This window comes from Trachurus trachurus (genome assembly GCF_905171665.1).
Source record: "Trachurus trachurus genome assembly, chromosome: 18".
NCBI classification, from domain to species: Eukaryota; Metazoa; Chordata; class Actinopteri; order Carangiformes; family Carangidae; genus Trachurus; species Trachurus trachurus.
This window is the reverse complement of record NC_139909.1, coordinates 19,163,600-19,184,930: the sequence shown is the minus strand read 5'-3', so window position 1 is coordinate 19,184,930 and position 21,331 is coordinate 19,163,600. Positions and strand designations below refer to the sequence as shown.

Here is a 21,331-nt window from a genome sequence, read left to right as displayed (position 1 = left end):
AACATAAAGGTAGAGATCAACTGAGTTTAGTCTACTGAGGTATTTGATATATATATTTTTTCTATATATACTATAATAAAGCTGAGTTTGTGTTGTGATAAGATCCGTTCATTTTTCTGTCAGTCATATCATTAGCACTTTGGTTTAGTTCAGTTTATGGAAAAGATGTTTAATTCAGTTTTTGGAAAATTAAGTGAAGTCAAGTTTGAAATATTTTAGTTTGAAAGTCACGTTTGTGAATTTTTAGCTGAAGACTCGAATTTTATAACATTTTATATCTTGCCTGTTGCCTTTTTGTATATTTTGGCGCCTTTAACTTCATTTTTTCTGAAAGTCAAATGCTTTGAAGAGTCCAATAAAAGTCATTTTTTTTCTCAGTGCACTGAGATGTTTTCTGGTGGGATGATTGTCATGAGTGTGCGGCCGTCCAGCGGGGCCAACAGAGGGTACAGCTTCCCCCTGAAGGTCCCGGTGAAGGTGTAGATGTGTGACTTTGTTTCCGCGTTGTAGAAGGAGATCTGGCCTTCTTCGTAGTCCAAGTAGATCCCCATCCTCTGGGGCACGAGGCCGACCAGCAGCTCCACCTCCGGCTTGCTGCAGGCGTAGAACTGGTGCGTGCTGCGCCACAGGGCCCAGTAGCCGTGCTTCGGGGTCATGGGGAAGCGCCCGTGCCGTTTGGAGTCGGCGGTGGTCAGTCCGACGCGCCAGTATCCGTTGTTGGCTATGTCCACCTCCCAGTAGTGGCGGCCGCTGCTGTAGCCCTCCCACCCCATCACGCAGGGCCAGCTGTCGAAGCGCTCGGGGCTGTAGGGCAGGTCGGATGCTGCCGACAGGCCCTCCTGGACTTTACGCTGGTCGTCCGACACCTGCAGCCACGGGTGGTTGGTCATGGGGTCAAGAACCACATCAGCTGTTTGGAGAAAAACACATAAATTAGCTCATTATACCGTTAATGAGATGTTTGTAGTTTTGCAAATTATCATGGGAGATGAAAGAGGTTGAAAAAGTGTTGAAGGATCTCACCTGCTGCACTGCAAATCCAACTCCAAACTGAAAAAAAGAGAGAAACAGACATTATAGTAGAGCAGCAGTGGATAAACAAGGGTCTAAAGGCAAAAGCAATAAAAAAAGAGTCATAAGATGATTTCCAGGTGAGGAAAAGAAAAGAAACACGCAAAGAAATAAAATTTGTGACAATGGCTTTCAAAGACATATTGAGGTTGGCATTAAGGGATCAATGGGGGAAAATAGGTCTACACAACAAGGAGTCACGCTGTTACAAGCTGTAACTGTATATCTTCTCCTATGTGTCAAGATTCAAGAGATTCAAAATTCTCTGTATTGTAATTCTGAATAAACATTAATGTAGAGCAGAACAAAATTGTGAACATAAAATCACAGATAAATACAAAGTGCTCAATAAAAATAGAGGGACTCCACTAATATATAAACATACCTATCTTTATCTATATTTATATATACATCCAATAAGGGACAAGTTCTTGCTTAATATTTTACAGACAAGTAATAAAGCCTGGGGACTGGGAGGTATTGCTGAAATAAACCTGATTTGAAGCCTGTTTCTCACACATGATTGTGCACGTGTGGCTTGGGTAGTGCACATTCGGTAAGTGGTGTGTGATTGTGGTGTTTAACAGCCTGATGGCAGCTGTGTAAACACTGTGCCCAAGCCTCAGACACAGTATACATGTAAGAAACACACCTGAGTTGGGGATGTATCTTGCGATTCCTGCTTTCCAGGTCCTTTGCTTTGCCAGCAACCATAACTGCGGCACCGTGCTCTGAAAAAAAAGGCAAGACACATCAAATGAAAACACGTGCAACAGGAACAGTATATGTTTTATTTGATTCCCTTATTGACCCCGCCACCCCCTTTCGTCTCTGTTTCCTTATGACCGTGTGGTTGCGACTGTAACAGCGAGTCTCAACACTAAATGACAAATCCACGTGTGGATTCTCCAAAAGAAACTCCCTCCCTCACATCGGCTGTATAAAACAATTTTTTTTTAAAAGAACACTACACAAGTGCCATTTGTGGATGCCAGTAAACAGCTAAATTAAAGAAGTTCATAATAACACACAACTGTCAACAGTAACATGAAGTAAAAACCAAGAACACCTGCAATTTGCAGCGTAGAATCGACCATCGTCTGCGAACATGGAGATATGCTATCTGCAGCCTTCACTATCAGTTATTGAGGGCACTGATCATCCACAGTTATCAGGGCAGAGGCAGATCAGGGTCATATAAAGTGAATCACTGGGTTCACGTATTAGGCACCTGCACGCATTCAGAAGAGCAGGGTTCACTCGAATCACACGTTACGTAAAGTGGTTTTGTAACCTGGTCATGTCGGGACGGCGTGATGATCGAGATACCGATCGGTTTCGATTTTCGAGTTTAAGCCTTTTCTTGTGTTCTTCAACTTTAACCCTGTGCAGACGTCTTATCAAGTAGCTTCCAAAAGTAAAGCCAGACCCCAGGAAGTGGTGATTGACTTGTCGGGGCCTGGTCGCTCACCATGTTGTCCTCCTTGAGCAGAGACCAGGTGATGAACTCGAGCAGGGGCATCAGGTTGACCAGTCGTTTCTTCTTCAGCCCGAGCAGACGCAGCATTTTGCCCAGCTCATCGCTCTCTACGCCACATTTCTGCAGACGTAAATACTAAATTTAGTCACAGTATATGGTAGCAGCAACTCTTTGTGAGGATAATGAGTGCTAAACATTCCCAGAAGTTTGTTGCACTTTTGGTTTTGGGTGCAGGGCTCCTCACCTCGCTCGCCGTCTGCAGCTCCTTGGCCCACTCCATCACCCTCAACTGTGCTTCCTCGTCGGCGCTCTTGTCTTTGTTTTCTTTGTCTTGACCTGCAGATGTCCACAGTGTGTCCTTCAGAATCTAAGGACATAAAATCAGCAGGTTAAGATTGATAGTTTTTTTTTTTTGCAGCTTGTTCACACATACAGAGAACATCCATCGCCGTGCTGCACCTTGTCGACGTGATGGAGTTCGTCGGCCCACTGCAGGATCAGTTTCCTGCTCTCCTCCAGACTGCGCTCAGTCCGCCGGTCTGAATCCTGGTTCTTGTCGGTGTCCTCCTCCGCATGACCTTCACCATGCTACAACACAAGACCACACACACACACACACACCGTCAGTCATACACTCTCAAAAGTTTGATGCGAAAACTCAGGAAAATCAGCCACAGACTCTTTGTGTTTCAGACCACAACCCAAAAAAAAGAGAGTAGAGATTACAAAAAGAGTCGACATGACGTCTTACAGTACATGTTGACGCCCTGCCTATCTATCAGGCCTGTGTTACCAGGGCAGAGGGACAACATGTAGTCAGGTCATAAAAGCGTCAGCAAACGTCCTATCAGTGGTCTCCCACCCAATTAACACGACATGAACAAGCAAAGATATAATTTCCTTTAGCAACGTGTATCCAACCTGTGCGACCATAAATCCCAGTTCGTATGAGCTCACTAATCTAAATCAAGCAAGGTGTAATGGGAAATTCAATGTGTTTTTAATAGAGTGAACAATAATCTTATCTGTCCAACAACCTACAGGGGCCTCCTTATAAATATGATTAAAATGGAGCAATCAAAACTTCCTTGTCCAAGTCCCACATGTCTGATCTGGTCTTTTCCCCCTGAATTTATACCAGTATGTCTATAAATGAGTAATAAATCTAATGTGTGTCTGCTGTGCCCTTGATTCACATCCTGCCTCCTTCCCTCAGTTTCCTACCTTGCAGACTTGGTCCACCTGCTCTTTCCAGTATTGGATGAACTGTACACACTCCTGCAGGCTGCGCAGGTCCTTCAGGCCGTTCTGACGAGGATGTTGCTGTAGGAAACACACACACACACACACACACACACACACACACACACACACACACACACACACACACACACACACATCAATACAGGTTTGAAAATGAACTCGAGGTAAAACAAAAGAGAAGCCACACGCAGAAACTGAGTTACATAGGAGGAATAAATGAAGACGTTTTTACCAGTGAGGTTTTGTTGTTTTGCTGGTTGTTGGTCTTGGCGGGTCTGCTGGGGACTGAGCTGTTGGCCCTGAGGTCTTCATCAGGTAGGGTCCAGCGTACCGCCCCGATGGAGCTGCTCTGGGTGACCTTCTCCTCCGGCAGCAGGCTCACCCCTGCAGGATAAAGCAGCACATTTATATTGATCCACATAGCTGATTTATAGCAGTAGATAATGAAGCGTCGTGATTGAATCCAAGTCCCACACTGATCAAAGGTTAAAAGTGATCAAAGTTACATGTTCCTCAAAAAGTAGAAATGACAGTAAACGTATAGGCTATAATAATCTATACATAACTTACGTTTAGTTTTCAAGATGCTCTTCAGCTCCATCGTGGCGTCCTCACTCTAGTGAAAAAGAAATCACCAGTGAGTTTTAGGCTATTGATTATATCAATTGATAATAATCATTTTACCAATGCATTGATTCTTAAAAAAAAAAAGTTTCTTGTTTCATTTCAGCCCTCACTGAAGTCTATAGTCAATTTGAAATTATAGAAATTTGTCATATCTCACAAATATTTCACAAAAACTTAACTTAAAATACTCAAGATTATCTTTATTTGTGTGAAGATAATTAAAATAAGAAAAAAAAAGATATTAAATACTAATATGAAACGGCTACAGATCATTGAGGAACAATGTAATATTATTGCTGTATAGGAGATTAAACGTTCTGCTGGGATTTATTTGTAAACACATATAGCCTAAAACATTTACTAATAACCCAAACAAAAAATAATCAATACAAATGAATAATTGATTCAATTGTGCAAAAACCAACAATACTTGGGTATCAGTAAAACATTTTTATTTTTTTTTAAATATCTACTTTAAATTTAAAACAATTAACAATTATATATTAAACAACTCGAATACAAAAATGAAATATCCAGTTATTATGTCGCATGGTGATCAGCATAATTGACATTCACAGTAAATCCATGTGTAACCCATCCCGTCCTACCTTTAGTCTGAGGGAGCGGTGGTGCAGCTCTGCGGGCTGAGAAGACTGGACGGTCTCTGCTGCCTGGTCACGATATTTGTCCCTGCCTGCGTCTGCGTCTGCCTGATCTTTGGACTCATTTATGGCGTGTCTCTTTCTGTTGAACTCATGAACATGAAACCCTCCGTCTTCCTGGCAGCAGCTGGCACGTTCACCGCCAGGAAAGAAAAGCTGTGATTCTCAATAGCAGTGATAAATCTGTGCCTATCACTCTGAGTGACGCAAATACTGGGACCTATGACTGGGACTCAGCCAAAGCATCAATATAAGTACTTATATATGAGCTTATGTATTTATTGACATGATCTTAAATGTTTTTTATAGTTAGTTAGTTAGTTAGTTAGTTAGTTAGTTTTTATATATGAACTTCTATATTTATTAACATGATTTGAACTGTAAATATTTCTACTGGGAGTTTAAGGGTTTTTAATGTCATTATGTCATAATATCAAGTTAAAATCTAGGTTTAAAGGTTTTTTTTTTTATTTAAAAAAAAAGGTTATTGTTGATGTTACCATGATCTACACACCTGTTACTATACACAATACTTCTGAATATACCAAATGGTAGTAGACCGCACCTCTGCCCTGACTAGCACACTTAATATTATTGATGTTTATTGTTATTTACTGTAATCAGTCATATCTCTTCTTCCCCAGTGTAAACCTCCATAAAAAGTCTTTAGGCATTAAGGGGAGGAACCTTCAGGCATGTCTTACAAAATCATCATAAAACTATTATAAAGCTTTGATCATAATCTCAGGTTATTCTTACTATAGCATGCACCGCCTGTTTTTCCTTATTCCACTACCTGCTTGTTGTGTAAGAGTCCAAGTGTCATACGACAGCAGGGAAATCAAAAATGACTCAGCTGAAACAAAATCGAACATGTTTTTGCTCGCCATGCTGTTGCACAGTGGTTTCCTGGTTAGCAACAGGAAGACACGTCAAAGACAAACTCATGTCATCTCTCTTCCTCTTCAACATGCATCACTCTGCCGCCCTTCACCGTCAGCCGTCGGCCTAATAGGCCATAAATACATCACACTGGACCAGTCTGCATTTATTGCCTCTCGTGTGATATGTAGATATATATGTTTACAGTTGGACAATGAATGTGTGCCTAGATGTCTGGATGCATGCATGGCTGCAGACAGCCCCTGCACAAGACGAGGGGGGGGTTATTATATAAGACCATTATGTAACGAGGCAAATCAGATAACATCACATACAACATGAAAGAATAAGGGACCACAATTATCGTGGGACCATCTCACTGCTCGGTTATTGGTAACTTCAAAGTCAAAGTGTCAATTCAGTTGACATTCAGTATCATTACACTGGGAGTGGAAAATTTGTGCAATTTTCTTTAAAACCATTAGAAAAACTCTTACTACCATAATTTTTAAGATGTTGTGACTGAAATTTAAAGATCCCATGTTGTAAAAATTGATTTTTTAAATTATTATTAATTTATTATTAAACAGAATGGCCAAGTTTTATGTTAACACTGAGAAATTATTAAAGAGCTCAGTTTACAGACATGCACACAGTCTGTATTCAGAAACTGAGCCTTAAAATGACCCATCAGGACTTTTTCTAACTTTGTGATGTCACAAGAAAGCAAGCTCAGACTCACAAGTCCAACTTCATAGAGAAGAAAAGTTTTACCTGATATCTGCTACATTTTTGTTCAATCACTCAGAAAACAGTGAGCCAACCAGAAGAGAGACTCAGACCCTCCTCTCTTCTGATTGGCTGACACTGATCTCGAGAGTTTTTGGTTCTCAAAACCACACATACATCCTCTTGTGGATTAACATTTCAGATGAAGCAGGGGAAGTGTAAATTATGATTATGGAGCAACAATAACAATATCAACCTTTAAACCATAAACCACGATCTAAATGGTTATGAATGGTTACACGGAGCTTTTGTAAACTATCTTAAAAACAGCAGGTCAAATTCCAGCACCATGATCAGCCAGTTACATCATACTGGGTTATTACGTGCAGCTCACGTCCAGGGAGCCAAGACCAAACCAACTGTTGGTGTGGGAAGAAGGTGTGGTTGAAAGTCCCGGCACATCTGAAAGCAAAGCTAAAAAAAAACCTGGTACTGTGTATGGACAGGAAAAATCAAACCACTTCCTCTTCAAGTAGCAAGCAGTTTTAGATTTATTTGCCAAAATCCGGAAAATCTGTGACACTAGAACAAATGTAAAAAAAAAAAAAAAAAAAGACAAAGAAAAACTCAAACTCAGTTATTTTAGGTTCTTTTTTTCTTCTATCTCTTCATATCTCTTAGCAGAAGACACTTGTTTGCATTTATAAAAGTGGCATCACATCTCTGATTCTGGTCCAAGTCAAGCTTCGTTGTGCTCCGTCAGGACACGACCTTACAAATATATACAGACAAGTCAATGCATATAAAAAAAAATGAAGCGTATTTTGTACGAGATGCTGTCTGTTTTCAGATGTGCAGCTTCTTCCTCGAGTGCAGCCTTTTGTCAAACGTTCCCCTGTGAAATGTTTAGTTCCAGTTCTTGAAGAACTGCTTGAAGATGATGGTCTCCTTCCCCTGAGGCAGGATCTCCACCTGCGGAAACACAAAGAAGCACAAAAGACAGGTGATAAGGAGGAGTAAATGATTTCAACATAAAGACGAGCCGCTGCAGAAGCCAGAGGTAAAACAACGTACCTGTGTCTTCATCCTGGGGTACTTCATTTGTTCGATGAAGCTATCCGCCATCTGTAAGGCCACCCTCTTCTCCTCAGCATTTGCTCCATTACCTAAAACACATTCATACACAGTAATTATAATACAAATATATAAAATGTATCATTATTTTCTTTTTTAATTTGATTTTTGGGCGTGAGGATAGTAATTACAGGTGGAAGGTATAAAATGAATATAGAGGTTCAACTTGGTTTTGCTGCTTTTATGTATATTTCACTGAGCAGCACCTTCAAAATAAAAGCTTTCAATAAAATATATAAAGTATATTATAGTTATTCATACTCATTCGTATTCATATTCATACTTTTCAGAAGGCAGCAGCTGATTTCATAACAGATTAGATCAGTGGTTCCCAATCTTTTTTGGCTCGTGACCCCATTTTGACATCACAAATTTCTGGCCACCCCGTCAATCAAGATGCTCCAGCTCAGATATTTTTATATGCCGCATTTTATTTGAACACGATTTATATTAGAGAAAGTGAAAGTATAGAATACAGTTGTTTAAGATTATGTGTGATCTTTTTAATGATAATTTTAAAAAGAATAATAATTAGTTAAAAAAAAAAAAGTAAAATTTGTATCAATTACTAGAAATTTCAGGGGCGGCCCCACATGGGGTCCCAACCCCAAGGTTGAAAAACACTGGATTAGATGCTGCTGATTTGTTTTTGTTTTTTAAATGCTGAAACAGATGTTCACACATACAGCAGCTGCACATGAACTCTAAACGACGCTCGTTCAGCTCTCGATCTTTATTTTTCAACATTGCTTGATTAAAAATTTAATCTAATTAGATACTGAATATCGCCGGCATGTGACGACTATCACTTTCCCTCTGGTTTGCATTTCAGGCAGCAGAAGTTTGCTGGTCCGGGGTCAAGTGGTGTTTCCTCACCTTTCCAGACGAAGATCTTTCCGTTGGCGCCGTTATCCAGAATGAAGCAGTCGTCACGAACCAGCAGCTCCTTCGCAAACGGACTCTTCTCCGACACTTTGGTCATCGTCATGGAACCTGTTGCGTCGGACACCTGAGAAGTGAAAGCACACAGGTTTATGCTTTACACATTTTTCATTTTTATTCCTTTTTTAAATTATATCACCTCAATTTACATTTTAAACCATGTATCAGACTCAATTGTGAACAAAAATAAAGAATCTGATGACAGTGTCAATGTAGACAAATATAGGCATCCAATAAGAAAATAATTAAATAGAATACAAAAACATAAATAAGTAAATATGCAAATAGATAAAATATCAAACAGTGAAACGTAACCAAACCAAACTGACAGCTGCCTGACACTCAAAACCCTTCACAAAATAGGTTGTACAAGAGAAAGTACAGATTACTCTCCATCGTTTGCCTATAATTAAAAAGATGACTGATGTGGATGGTAGTTTGATATTCGAGTGCAGGTGAAGTTACCTTGTAGAGCGAAGCAGAGTTGGAGGCGTCTGCTTTGCTGTCATCCTCTGGCGTGCTCTCTGCCAGCGCTGGCATCTGTCCCAGGACCTGCTCATCAACACAGCAGACGTTCAAGATCACAAAAGTGTATCTCTGATTTTATTTTAAAGGGGACATATTATGGAAATATCACTTTTTGAAGGCTCTTTAACATATATTTGGGTGTTTGTCTTGCCTTCCAGCCCCCAAAATGCGAGAATTGACAAAAAAAAATCTGTAATGTTCAGGCTCCCTAGATTAAAATCCATGTGGTTTTATGAGCTGTTCCCTCAGATGTCTTCCACTGATGTAACTAGTTTTTGAATTTGCATAATTTGCGGGGCGAGCAGTGGCTGATTTGCATTTAAAGGGACAGGCACTGAAACCAGCCGTTCTGAACAGGGCTGTTTTGAGAGGATGAAAAGAACTGTGATGTTTGATCCTTGGGGTATTTTGACCACAGCATGTCACAGACATGTCTTTAAGACACCTGGGAACTATTTTCATTTGTGGAAAAGGGGCATGATATGTCTCCTTTAAATCACGTTTTAAAGATGTGTTGATCATATGAAGGTTTTTTCTTCCAGTGTTTCCTGCACAAAACGCTGACTGAAGTGTGTATTTTACCTTGAGCATCTCCTCAGGCTCCTCCCCCTCGTTGGCGTCCATGATCCGGGCTTTACCATGTCTGTCCGTGTCGCGAATCAGCGAGGCGATTTCACGCACTTTCTGCTTCTCAAAGATGTTGGCCTGTGATCCGATCCACGACACGATCGTCTGGAGAGGAGAGAGAGAGAGAGAGAACACACACTTTACTTTCACAAACATCAGCTCCATCACATTCAGATGCGGTTTGTGGCTGCACTTGTTCAAAATGTTGTGCACATCTGTCTTTATCTGGGTTCACGGTGACGGCTCTCACCTCCCCGAGGTCGAGGATGAAGCAGTCGCCTTTGTTGAAGCTGCTCCACGCCAGCTCCACCTCCTTGGCACGGATGTTGCGCTTCCCTTTGATCTGGTACAATCTCTGCACCGTCCCCGAGCCCTGAGTCCTCCTGAAGCCCGACTCCACGCCCCCCTCCTGAGAGAGACCATGGATATTTATATTGTTTCATATATTAATGTATATTTTTTATAAATGTTTAATAGATTTCAGGTTAAATATCATTGTTTATTTGAGCCAGATAAACGTCTTCAATGCAAACTGAGTGTCCTAAATGCACTTTGACACAGAGGCAGTAATATCTAGGGTGCTGTAAAAATGATAAGTGGCTTTATCTGGCCATAAAAAGAGCAACTTTTGAATTGTGTTACTAACCTAATAAACATTAGGCAGGAAAAAATCTTTCCACCTACAGTATGTGTTTTTCAGGCGACAGTAGAAATATTTCCTCACCTTGTAGCTGACTCCTCTGGGGAACAGGGTCATGAACTCTGGGGACTCGTAGCCCTGAACCTGTCTGTGCTGGACGGGGTCGCCGCCCAGGAAGTGGTCCAGCTGGGTGGCCAGCATGGCACACGCCACCTGCTCGTCCCGAGACGACTTCTCACCTGCAGCGCGAGAGAGAAGAAGTCAGAGAGGGAAGAAGTACAAACATGAATGGGTAATATCAACACTTTTTTGTTTGCAACACAACGAAACGATGGAGGCTCTGTGGTGCAGTTGTGAAAAGTTGTGTAATCCCTCTGGAAAAAGATAGTTTATGTTAGAGCCAAGATAACCTCTGATACTTATGACACCAAGCGGTTGATGTAGAGATAGAGGGAGGGAGGAAGGAAAGGAAGGTGAAATAGAAATACAAATAAACATAGTGGTCATCAGCTGTAAACGAGGGAGGAGGGAGGAGGGAGGGAGGAGGGGGGCTCAGAGAGAGAGGGACGCATGCTTGAGCACAGAGAGCCCTCTCCAAGCTGTGACAATCAGCTTAGTGTTACCTAAGCACCGGATACATGCTGGAAACAACGGCCGCATTTGAGTACTGTAACAGTCCTGCTGCATTTTTAATGAGCGCTGCTCAAAAACCGTCCCTCTTTCCCCTCGGGACTCCTCTTCTCCCCCCTCTCTCTCTCATCATCTGTCCGTCCCTCTCCTCCCTCCATCCAGCCTCTCCGCTGCTGGCACGGAGATGCAGCAGGTCAGCGCCGTGTCTCATGTGTCATCACCGTGCGCTGGGAGGGTTATTAGCTTTTCAAGTGGCGCACTGGGACGGGCCCAGGAGTGTATGTAGTAAACACTGGACAATGGTGCTGCTGCTTTTGATGGACGGAGTAAAAGAGAAACACGAGAGGCGCTTTCTTGTTGTTGCTGATGTTGTTGTTCTCCTATGTAATTTCAGTGCAAAGTTAAAATGATTTAGCAATGGACTCCTTTCACATTATGTGAAAATAAATGAATCAAATAAATTAATCAGAAGTGCATCCTTTTTTTCGCTTTTAATGGACAGGAAATGGGAGGCAGAGAGGTGGAGAATGACACGCAGGACAGGGCCGCTCGACGTGGGATTCGAACTGGGGCCGCCTGCAGCGAGGACTATAGCCTCAACTGGGCGGGTGCTCTACCAACTCAGCTAAACACCGCCCCGAGAAGTGCATCCTTTTTATTACACGTGTTCCTCTTCTGTTACGAAACCTGGTGCCTACATTACCCAGAATGCAACTGACAGTTCTGATAGAGATTCAGTAGTAGCCAGTCAGGGAGTCTGCTTAACTTCCTCTTCCTCTTCTTTCTGACCCTCCACCGCCTTTGATTTACTTTTCATTTTCACACATGACGTCTTCAGAGACAACTGACATCACTTGAGACACTTGATCAGACCTGACGCCGCTCTGGAGTCCAAATAAAACTTTCTCTGCTCCTCAAGGCCTGCGAACAGACCGTGATGCAGGTCTTGACCTCCCTGTTCCGCTAAGCTTCAATGTCACATCGTCCACATCCAGGGAAAGTAAATGATCCAGATCAGATTTTTGGTTCTTCCCTGACAACTGCTCCATCCCTGCACCAAGTTCAATGAAAATCACTTCTGCATAATACTGCAGAAAAAGCAGTTGCTATGAAGAGTTTGAAGTTTTCATGTTGATTGAAGTGTTTGGGTCATTGGTTTTGTCTTGAAGTACACACCATCACTGTATAAAGGCGTCACACACTGGAAGCTACATACTGTAATCCTTTAAAGGAGACATAATATGCAACCTTTCCACAAATTTAAATAGTTCCCAGGTGTCTTAAAGACATGTCTGTGACATGCTTCGGTCAAAATACCCCAAGGATCAAACATCACAGCTCTTTTCATCCTCTCAAAACAGCCCTGTTCAGAACGGCTGGTTTCAGTGTCTGTCCCTTTAAATGCAAATTAACCACTGCTTGCCCCGCCCCTTCTACCGGTCCCAGGGTAGGGGTGGTATTATGCAAATTTGAAACCTAGTTACATCACTGGAAGACAACTAAGGTAGGGACCTAACCTAGGGAGTCTGCAAATTACAGAATTTTTGCCAATTCTCACATTTTGGAGGCCGAAAGCCATGAAAAAACCCCAAATATATGTTAAAGAGCTTTCAAAAAGTAATATTTCCATAATATGTCCCCTTTAACGTTGTGCCTCACTAACTCCATCATCACCTCTAAATGATCACTTTTATTTCTAATATAATAATATTTTCTCCCCGTGTCTGATCGATGCACGTCACATAATCCAGATGTGTCTCCAGTCTCTCACCTATCCACATGTGCAGGTCTGTTCCCTGCTCGCCGCGGTTCTCCAGCACCAGGTACGAGTCCCCGTTGAAGAAGGCCCCGACCTCGGAGGCATCCAGCGGCACCGCCTTCATCTTCTCCACCCTCCACACCCGGAGGCCCGGGTCCCGAGCCTCTGGGCTGAACTGACCCGGTGCTGCTTTGAATGGGAGCATACTGCAAGAAAAGAGGAAGAAGACGGAAACAACTGGTAAGACGAAAGGAAAGAAGCAGTCAGCTGAAACAGGAAGTGTAAACACATTGTGTCACTGCCTCCATGTGGGAATACATTTGTGGTTTTTTGAGTTGGCAATGGAGAAGTAAAAGCAGAAGTCAAACCCACGTTGTCACGACAAGTCACCGCCACAAGACGTGTGTCCATTTTTTGACTTCTTACATCAATTTAAGCTTTTAAACTTCCCCAATAACAAATTGAACTTCTCTCCATCCTGACTGAGAAGGTGGATTTAAGAGTCTCTCACTGTCCCTTTAAAGGGATAGTTCACCCACAATTCAAATTTCACTCATTATCTACTCACCCCCGAATTTTCCTCCGTTCCTTCTCTGAGTTATGGGGGGGTCCGCACAGCAGTATTTGTCCATGGTTGTGAATGGTGCTCACTTTTCTTCATCCAAAAAGACACATCAAAAAACATCCAAATACCTCCATACTGCTCGTCTGTAATGTCCCTCTTGTATTGAAGCCCCGACATGAGAAATTGTTCCGAAAAAAATTAAATAAGTCTATATTTTAAGCTTGTTTGTAGCGGAAGCTCCCAGTGTCTCAGTTCACTGCTTTGCCTGTGTCAGTGCAAATCTTGCGTGATTTGCAATGACCGGTGGATACAAGATTACAAGAGGGACATTACAGACGAGCAGTATGGAGGTATTTGGATGTTTTTTGGTGTGTCTTTTTGGACGAAGAAAAGTGAGCACCATTCACAACCATTATATGGACAAATACTGCTGCGCGGACCCCCCCCCGTAACTCAGAGAAGGAACGGAGGACTCTGAAAATTCTCCCAGCCCTTAGTCGACATGAGGGTGAGTAGATAATGAGTGAAATTTGAATTTTGGGTGAACTATCCCTTTAAGAAAACGCAGGATGTGGTTTGCGCGATGAGTCCATTACACTTAGGAGTCGACACAAACGAGGGCTTGTGTTGCTGCCCTAAAGACCACGAGCTACATGACATTACTCTTATGCAACACAACACCGAGCGGCCTGCAACGCTAACACGGCATAGCACAAGTGTCGTTGCACAACAGACAGGTGTGGCTGCAGCGTGTGTGTGTCCTGTGTGCACGCTGGGTCATGTCGCTGGTGTGAATGATTGGGTGTGGACTCATATACGTTTCTCTCCCGTTCACACACACACTGACATAAAAATAAACAGATGTTAATGTAGAGTAAGAGTGTGACCCAACCACAGCTCAGTCTGCTCTCACTCAAACCCACAGAGGTTTAGAAACTGACGAGTTGCCGACAAACTCTAAATGTTTTTAACCAACCACAGTCGAAAGTCAGAGACAAATTTAGCAAATGCACACATCCAATAAGAAGGAACTGGTGACTATTGTTTAATAAAACAATTTAGAAATCTTCTCAATTAACCTAAAACTAAATTTACTCAAGGCCCACTTGCTACTATTTTCATGCTTTCAACCACATGCTGCATAATGAACTGGAGTTTGATCAGTTTTTAGGTAATGAGTAGCCTATAACTAGGCTGTCGCTATCCACTGAGGAAGACCATGAGATCGGGTTAAAGGTTGCAGAAAGGAGTAAGTTGATCCTAATTATTATAATTATTATTTATTTTTCTGATGGAGTACTGTCTCCAAGGCCAAGAATGATGTTTCACACACTCAATGGTTGTTGTTTGAAGACTAAACTTCATTCAGTGTCTTTCATGCTCGAGAGCTTTCAGCCTCATCTCATGGACTTCCTCAGCAGATGGAGATAGCTCGGCTCATCATGAGTTTATCTGAGGTGATGAGGTGGCGTTTCCTCAGTGGTTTGGTGACTCAGAGCGAGTTACACGATCGACCATCAAACTGCAGGAAAACAAAAAAAAACATGAAACGTGACAGCTCCTGCAAAATCTGAGTAAGGCGCCCTTGAGTCCATAATTCTTGTTTTGATGTTTTATAGTCAAGAATGAACTTTTTTCTCATTTGAAATTTGACTAATTTGATATATCTTCATCGTGCTTCATCAGATAATCACAAATCTTTTCCGGGATGATAACAAACCAACATGTGAAACTTTATCAGAGCTACGTGGAGGTTTCCTGTCCTAATGATGGCTGTGATATTCTTCCTTCCACGTAAACCTGAGCAAGGTTACACATTCAGATAAATATTATGGTGTTTAAATAAACATAAGCATAATGTAGGGTGGAGCCTTTACAACAACCTATAAAACAATCATCATAAAGCAGTTTACGTTTCAGTTTCGCAGCGAGGCAGGCGCCACAGCAGCAAATAATTAGCCTGATTATAGTTATCAGCAACCCAGCATGCTCCACACTGTAGGCAGAAAATAAAATATTAGCACTAATTGCTGTCAGTCACACAGGATGTGAGCAGCAGCAGCAACACCCATCCCTCTTTTAGACAGATTCAGTCCAGATATATACAGTACGTGACATCAGATCAGACTTTCATAGCTGCAAGTAAACTGTGATCAATAAACAGGTGGCGTTCACTGATCAAAACAGCAGATAGAGAGGGCAGCGGTGCATCAAAGTGAATAAATGGACTATATATAAAAAAGGCAGAGTAGAGGAGGAGAGGAGCTAAGAGAGAGAGAGTCGGAGGCGGCACATGCAGGGGCCCTCGGGTTAAGGTTTCAGTGCTTTGACAGCCGCTCCAAGAGTAAGTAAGGAGGCACAGAGAAAAGGCCCCGGTCCACTTAACTGTATGATCTCCTCTGGTACCTCTGCCATGCTGTCTGACTCCGGCTCCATTCTGCGTGTCCACTGGAGTGTGTGTTTGTGTGTGTGTTTGTGTGTATGTGTGTGTGAACCCGTGTAAGTGTATATGTGTGTGTGTGTGTGGGGTTGTAAGGGATCGAGAGGTCTGCTGAGGAGGAGTGTTTGTGCTCTCCTGGCCTGGTTAGCTTATATGTGGGAGGTAACTGGAACCGGTGTGATGAAAGCCTACCTGCGGCCTGTGGATAGGACGCTGCGTGAGGACGGAGGGAGGGAGGGAGGGAGGGAGGAAGGGAGCGAGGAGGGGGGAGAGTGGTGGTTGTGGTGGTGGGGGAGCAGAGTCGGGTTCCTGGTTCCTGGCTAAAGCTAAACACCAAGTGGATAATTACTGGAGAGTGAGTTCATCTCCTCCATCTTTCCACTCTTCCCTCCTCCTCCCCCTCCTCTGTCCAACTCATCTACTCCTCCAAGCTCCACCAGGACTCAACGGTAACACTTTATTTGACGCCTATCTCTATAACGCATTATAACCAGACTTATAATGAGTTATAATGCAGTTATAACACTGTATAACTATAGTTATAAACACTCATAAATGATCATAATGCTTTATAACAATAACCATAACACACTATAAAGCATTTCATCATGACTTATAAGGTCAGGTATTATAATACGTTATTATTGTTAGTAACTTGCTATCAATGCCCGCATCGATAATGCATTATAAATATAGTTATAATGTGTTATAATTGGCTTATAAACGTGTATATCTATCCTTATAAACACTCATAAATGATCATAAGGCTTTATAACAATAAGCACAACACATTATAGAGCATTATAACTCCATTATAATACTTGACCTTATAAGCCGTTATAAAATGCTCTATTTATGATTATTGTTATAAAGTCTTATGGTAATTTATGAGTGTTTATAATGATAGTTATACACGTGTATAAGCCAATTATAACACATTATAACTATATTTATAATGCATTATCGATGTGGGCATTATCAGTGAGTAACTAACAATTATAACGTATTATAATACCTGACCTTATAAGTCATAATAAAATGCTTTATAGTGTGTTATGATTATTGTTATAAAGCATTATGATCATTTATGAGTGTTTATAACTATGGTTATACAGTGCTATAACTGCATTATAACTCATTATAAGTATTGTTATAATGCGTTATAGAGATAGGCATCAAATAAAGTGTGGATTCAGGGTCAGTTTTATCTTCAGGTGTGAAAGATGCTGTAGTGTTTTGTTCCTAACCTGCAGCTTGTTCTTCATACTAGTGACTGAGGCTCCTGGATGTTGTAGTACAAGCGTTACAAAACTAAAATACTGGCTGCAACATAAACAGCTCCTGTTGCAAACCACCCACTGCCCCTGATCCTGCACCTGATGCTAAATCCACTGTAACTATCATTAAATATTATCAGTATTACCATCCTTCACTGTGACCTACATCAGTAGTAGCAGTACAGTTGACATTTGCATTATTATGGCTTTCAGAGCCACAACTAATACTGTCATGCATGCTGGTCCCCCCCCTATTTCTCCCTTTTACATTATACAGGGGACTATTGTGTTTCTATGTCAAGAAAAAAGCTCAAACAAAAAACAAAACAAGGGGGTTGGGTTGGAGGCCTACACCCACGTTTGCTGAGGCTGATGTTGTCATCAACAACGGTCGACACTTTTCACAACTGTTTCCACTGATGCCAACCACACTGACCGTGAAACGTCACCAGTGTCTGTGGCTGTTAGCAGCTTTTGTTTATGAGTTTTGCACGTTGGGCTTTGTGGTGGAGATGACTCGTGGGTGTGTTGGCGAATAGCAGAAAAGTTCTGCTGCAGTGTGTCCGCTCTGCCATGTTGAAGTAGTTTCTTACATTTCAGATTTATGATCATGTGAAATATTTTTTTACTCAATCCTACAAAAGGGTTCCTGGTGGCAGTCAGTATTAATCCTGAAAGTATTTGTGACTCAATAGAAACGTAATAAATTAAATAAAAAAATAAAACAGTACAACAACTATAATTTTACTGTTATTCATATTATTGTAACCTGAATATATTTACTTTAATTTTCTGCTATAGAGTCAGATTTGTAGGTGAAAACGAGGCGGTGGCAGAGGTTAGACGACAGGAAACACGCCGAGTTGGCCCCGGCTACTGAGGCGGTCAGTGACGCCTGGATGGATGGAGCATGGAGGAGACACAGAGATGGAAAGAGAAAGAGAGAGAGAGAGAGAGAGAGAGAGAGAGAGAGAGAGAGAGAGAGAGAGAGAGAAAGAGAGAGGTGGAGTGGACGGAGCGGTTGGGATGGAGACACAGGGTCAGTGATAGGCTGCAGGGGTCACTGAGTCAATCAGTCATTCATGCGTTGACGAGCGGACAGAAATATGAGAGCGGACAATAAGCAGAGCAGCGGGCGGAGAGAGATCTGAGAGCAATCTGGCAGCTGATGATCAGTGTGTGTGTGTGTGTGTGTGTGTGTGTGTGTGTGTGGCTGGTTGCACAGTGCGATTATGAGATTAGAAGAGTGAAATCAAGACAGAGGATTAAATTGAGAGGCCCAGAGAACAAAGAGAAGAAGAAAAGACATATTTTATCATATAAAAGATTAACTACACTTTTCCATTTGAGATTAATTGTGGTTTTTTTTTTCATTATTATTATTATTTACACTGCAGCAAACTTCTACTTCTCCATCTACACTCCTCTGATGTAAGGCTGATACCTCTTTAACACCCCACCCTAGCTTTAAGGAAGTGGTGCAACAGCAGCGTAGAGGAGCAGGAGTATGTGTAGGAAGTGAGACAGGGACACAGGGAAGGGGAAAGGTTGAGGTTTTCATCAGTGGAAAACAGAAGCAGAAGCACAAAGTGTGAAAACTGAAAAAAAAAAAAGATGCAAGTGAGACAAACTAAAGATTGATAGACCGTCCCGCCGGGAGAGGCTCCTCAGGAATGTGATGAGCAAACAGATAAAGCATGGGAGCATGGGAGGAAACACAGGGACACAGACTCAGAGGGAAGCAGAAAACAGAGAGAAACAAAGAGCAAATGGAGGAAAGAGGAGGATAAAGTTTGAGAACGTGCAGCAGAAAGTGCGAAAAACAAGTATGAAGAGTCTCTTACCTTGGAGAGTGAGTTAGCGGAGCGACACAACACGTCTGAGCAGAGAGGGGATGAGGAAAGCAGTCACGCAGAGAGAAACACGTCCCTAAACACACAAATTCTCTCTCTCTCTCTCTTTGTCTCTCTCACCCCCTCACACACACACACACACACAGATATTTCCTGCCTCTGTCTGCAGCAGCAGCCACAGGCCCGGCCCTCTGACTCAACCACAAGACCAGACTGAATCAGAGCTGCTCTGAACGGAGGGAAAATTCAAACTCAGTTCTTTTTCCTCTTTTTTTATTAAAAACATGAACCGACCCCTCACCCACCAGTAGTGACTCACTGTCTGTTGCTGCCACAATCACCATGGCTACTGACCCAAACACACTTATCAGTCACACATGGTTTCACCTCGTCTCTGTGTGTTTGTGTGTGTTAAGGTGTTAGGTGTAAGACGCAGATTGCAGCCTTGACATCGTTGCATGACTGTGATTCATTGTTTCCACAGGTGAAGATTACAAGGCCGGAGGATCCCAGGAAAACCCACTGGTGTGAGTAACGCTACTTATTATCTAAGGTGCAGGCGCCACACCTTAAAACACGTATCCATACCTTCAGAGGTTGTGTAATGTAATGTTGTGTGTGACACTGTAGTCGTAGTGACCTTTATACTGTTTCATAGAGTTACAAACTTTAAATGGGTACATAATGGTCTTGTTCTGGTTCTGTTTCTGTTTAATTGTGAAAATGCTTCATTCATTGAGTTTAGGGTTTGTGACTGGAATTGGAAATTTTAAGTCAGGACCAAACAAAAAATATTAAGCTGACTTGAATTTTAACTAATGTTTTGTCGAAAAAAACCTCGACACCTCAGTAAAATGAATCAGTCTGAATCTGACCCAGGAAGCCTATTGCATAAGTAATTAATTTTTTTCTGTTCTTGGAGTAATTTTTTTTTTACTTAATGAGAAAAACAGAAAAATAAATGACTCTGAAAAACAGAAAAAAAAGAAACATTTTAGGGGTTCACTTGTTACAATCTCATTAAAAAAAAATTTCTTTAAAGGTTTTGAAGAATGAGACATCTGAAATCCTAAAAACCAATACAGCAGCAAACATATTCACTCGCATTAAATAGTTTCAACAAGCAAAGTATGTGTGCATGGTTCTTGATGCGCTGCACATGATGCTGATTATTTGGTTACTATTATCTATGGATTACATGAGCATGAATGAAAGGCCTTACCTTGGTGCTTCTATGTTTTCCTCTCTCGTCTAGTTGGATAAAACCGTCTCCACCTGGTGGTGAGGAAGTGCAACATAAAGAGGCCGAAGTTCACAGGCTGCAGGAGACATCACATGATAGAAACAGCTCTCTGTGAATAAGACAGCCACTTTCCTAAAGTTCATCAGCTGATATAAAGTCATTTTTAATGCTCATCTTAGTAGGCTATAGGCCTATATTACACACAACTGTTCAAATCTCCCCTCCTGTCAGTAAACAAGTCTTTGTACTTTTTTAACCCAAACTCACATACTGTCTGGGTTTATTTTAATCTCTTGACCTGCCAGGAGAACATATTAGGCTATATTATGATTTGTAATAGTAGGCTACTAGTACTCAACAAATATTTTTGTATTGTAAATAGTTTTGTAAGACAACAGCCATGTTTACAACAGATACACACTGGACAGTGGCTTATCTTGAGCCAATGTTTGCTGTTTTTGAGCTCAGTTTAAGGTCACACAGTGCAATTTAAATCCAAAACACATAAAAACAACAACTTTCCATGTATTTAGGCCTACCTGTCAACCTCCCAGAAGGCCCTCACCAAGAGTCACGTGACTCAACATACAAACTACCGGTAGTCTCCCATGGTGAAAACAAACCTACTACATTACATCTATAAGTTACCTGAAACGTCTTGTTTCTGTGCCACTTTATGAATGAGTGTGATTTCCAGGTGAACTTCCTGTCAGCGAGCAGGTGACGTCACAGCGCCCCCTACAGGAGGGAGCGCGTGAGCTTTCAATGGTCCAATGACGCAGCTGTGTCATCATGACTCACGAGGTCATTCTCAGGTAAATCCTCAAACTTTCCCAGCAGCCTCAGCTGTAACAACGAAATGGAGAGTAAACACTATTCCATTATTGATTTCAATAAATCACAGGGGTTACTTTATTTTGAAATGTGGTGTGCTTATTTTAAAAGCAAGTAAAAGGTTTAATGCATACATTTTTCTTCA

At 41.8% G+C, this 21,331-nt stretch overlaps 2 protein-coding genes across 4 annotated transcripts; both read right to left on the bottom strand.

Annotated features, from left to right (window-relative positions):
* Positions 1–246: 246 nt before the first annotated feature.
* Positions 247–5,155, bottom strand: LOC311002067 (uncharacterized protein). The gene is made up of 10 exons (XM_083993285.1): positions 5,050–5,155; positions 4,385–4,430; positions 4,047–4,198; positions 3,776–3,874; positions 3,011–3,139; positions 2,796–2,918; positions 2,543–2,671; positions 1,724–1,802; positions 1,024–1,050; positions 247–910 (listed from the first exon to the last, which is right to left on the bottom strand). The coding sequence occupies exons 2-10, from the start codon at positions 4,413–4,415 to the stop codon at positions 375–377; spliced, it is 1,305 nt and encodes a 434-aa protein (XP_083849411.1). The 5' UTR covers positions 4,416–4,430; positions 5,050–5,155; the 3' UTR covers positions 247–374.
* Positions 5,156–7,287: 2,132 nt separating this feature from the next.
* Positions 7,288–20,974, bottom strand: capgb (capping protein (actin filament), gelsolin-like b). Of its 3 annotated transcripts, XM_083993460.1 has the most exons (10): positions 20,892–20,974; positions 20,332–20,384; positions 12,987–13,180; positions 10,670–10,824; positions 10,196–10,354; positions 9,901–10,050; positions 9,256–9,342; positions 8,725–8,857; positions 7,789–7,880; positions 7,288–7,686 (listed from the first exon to the last, which is right to left on the bottom strand). In XM_083993460.1, the coding sequence occupies exons 3-10, from the start codon at positions 13,177–13,179 to the stop codon at positions 7,621–7,623; spliced, it is 1,035 nt and encodes a 344-aa protein (XP_083849586.1). In that variant the 5' UTR covers position 13,180; positions 20,332–20,384; positions 20,892–20,974; the 3' UTR covers positions 7,288–7,620. The 3 variants fall into 3 exon arrangements, with proteins under 3 accessions (XP_083849586.1, XP_083849587.1, XP_083849585.1); XM_083993461.1 differs by lacking the exon at positions 20,892–20,974 and having other exon boundaries at positions 20,332–20,394; XM_083993459.1 differs by lacking the exons at positions 20,332–20,384; positions 20,892–20,974 and adding an exon at positions 19,101–19,281.
* Between the last annotated feature and the right edge of the window lie 357 nt (positions 20,975–21,331).

Excerpts from the sequence above, each read along its gene's own strand:
- capgb (XM_083993460.1), bottom strand. The coding sequence starts at position 13,179 with ATGCTCCCATTCAAAGCAGCACCGGGTCAGTTCAGCCCAGAGGCTCGG. Across the intron at positions 10,825-12,986 it reads AGACCTGCACATGTGGATAG|GTGAGAAGTCGTCTCGGGAC; the intron begins GTGAGAGACTGG and ends CTCGCGCTGCAG. Across the intron at positions 10,051-10,195 it reads TCATCCTCGACCTCGGGGAG|ACGATCGTGTCGTGGATCGG; the intron begins GTGAGAGCCGTC and ends TCTCCTCTCCAG.
- LOC311002067 (XM_083993285.1), bottom strand. The coding sequence starts at position 4,415 with ATGGAGCTGAAGAGCATCTTGAAAACTAAAC. Across the intron at positions 3,875-4,046 it reads AAAACAACAAAACCTCACTG|CAACATCCTCGTCAGAACGG; the intron begins GTAAAAACGTCT and ends TGTTTCCTACAG. Across the intron at positions 2,919-3,010 it reads AACTCCATCACGTCGACAAG|ATTCTGAAGGACACACTGTG; the intron begins GTGCAGCACGGC and ends TTATGTCCTTAG.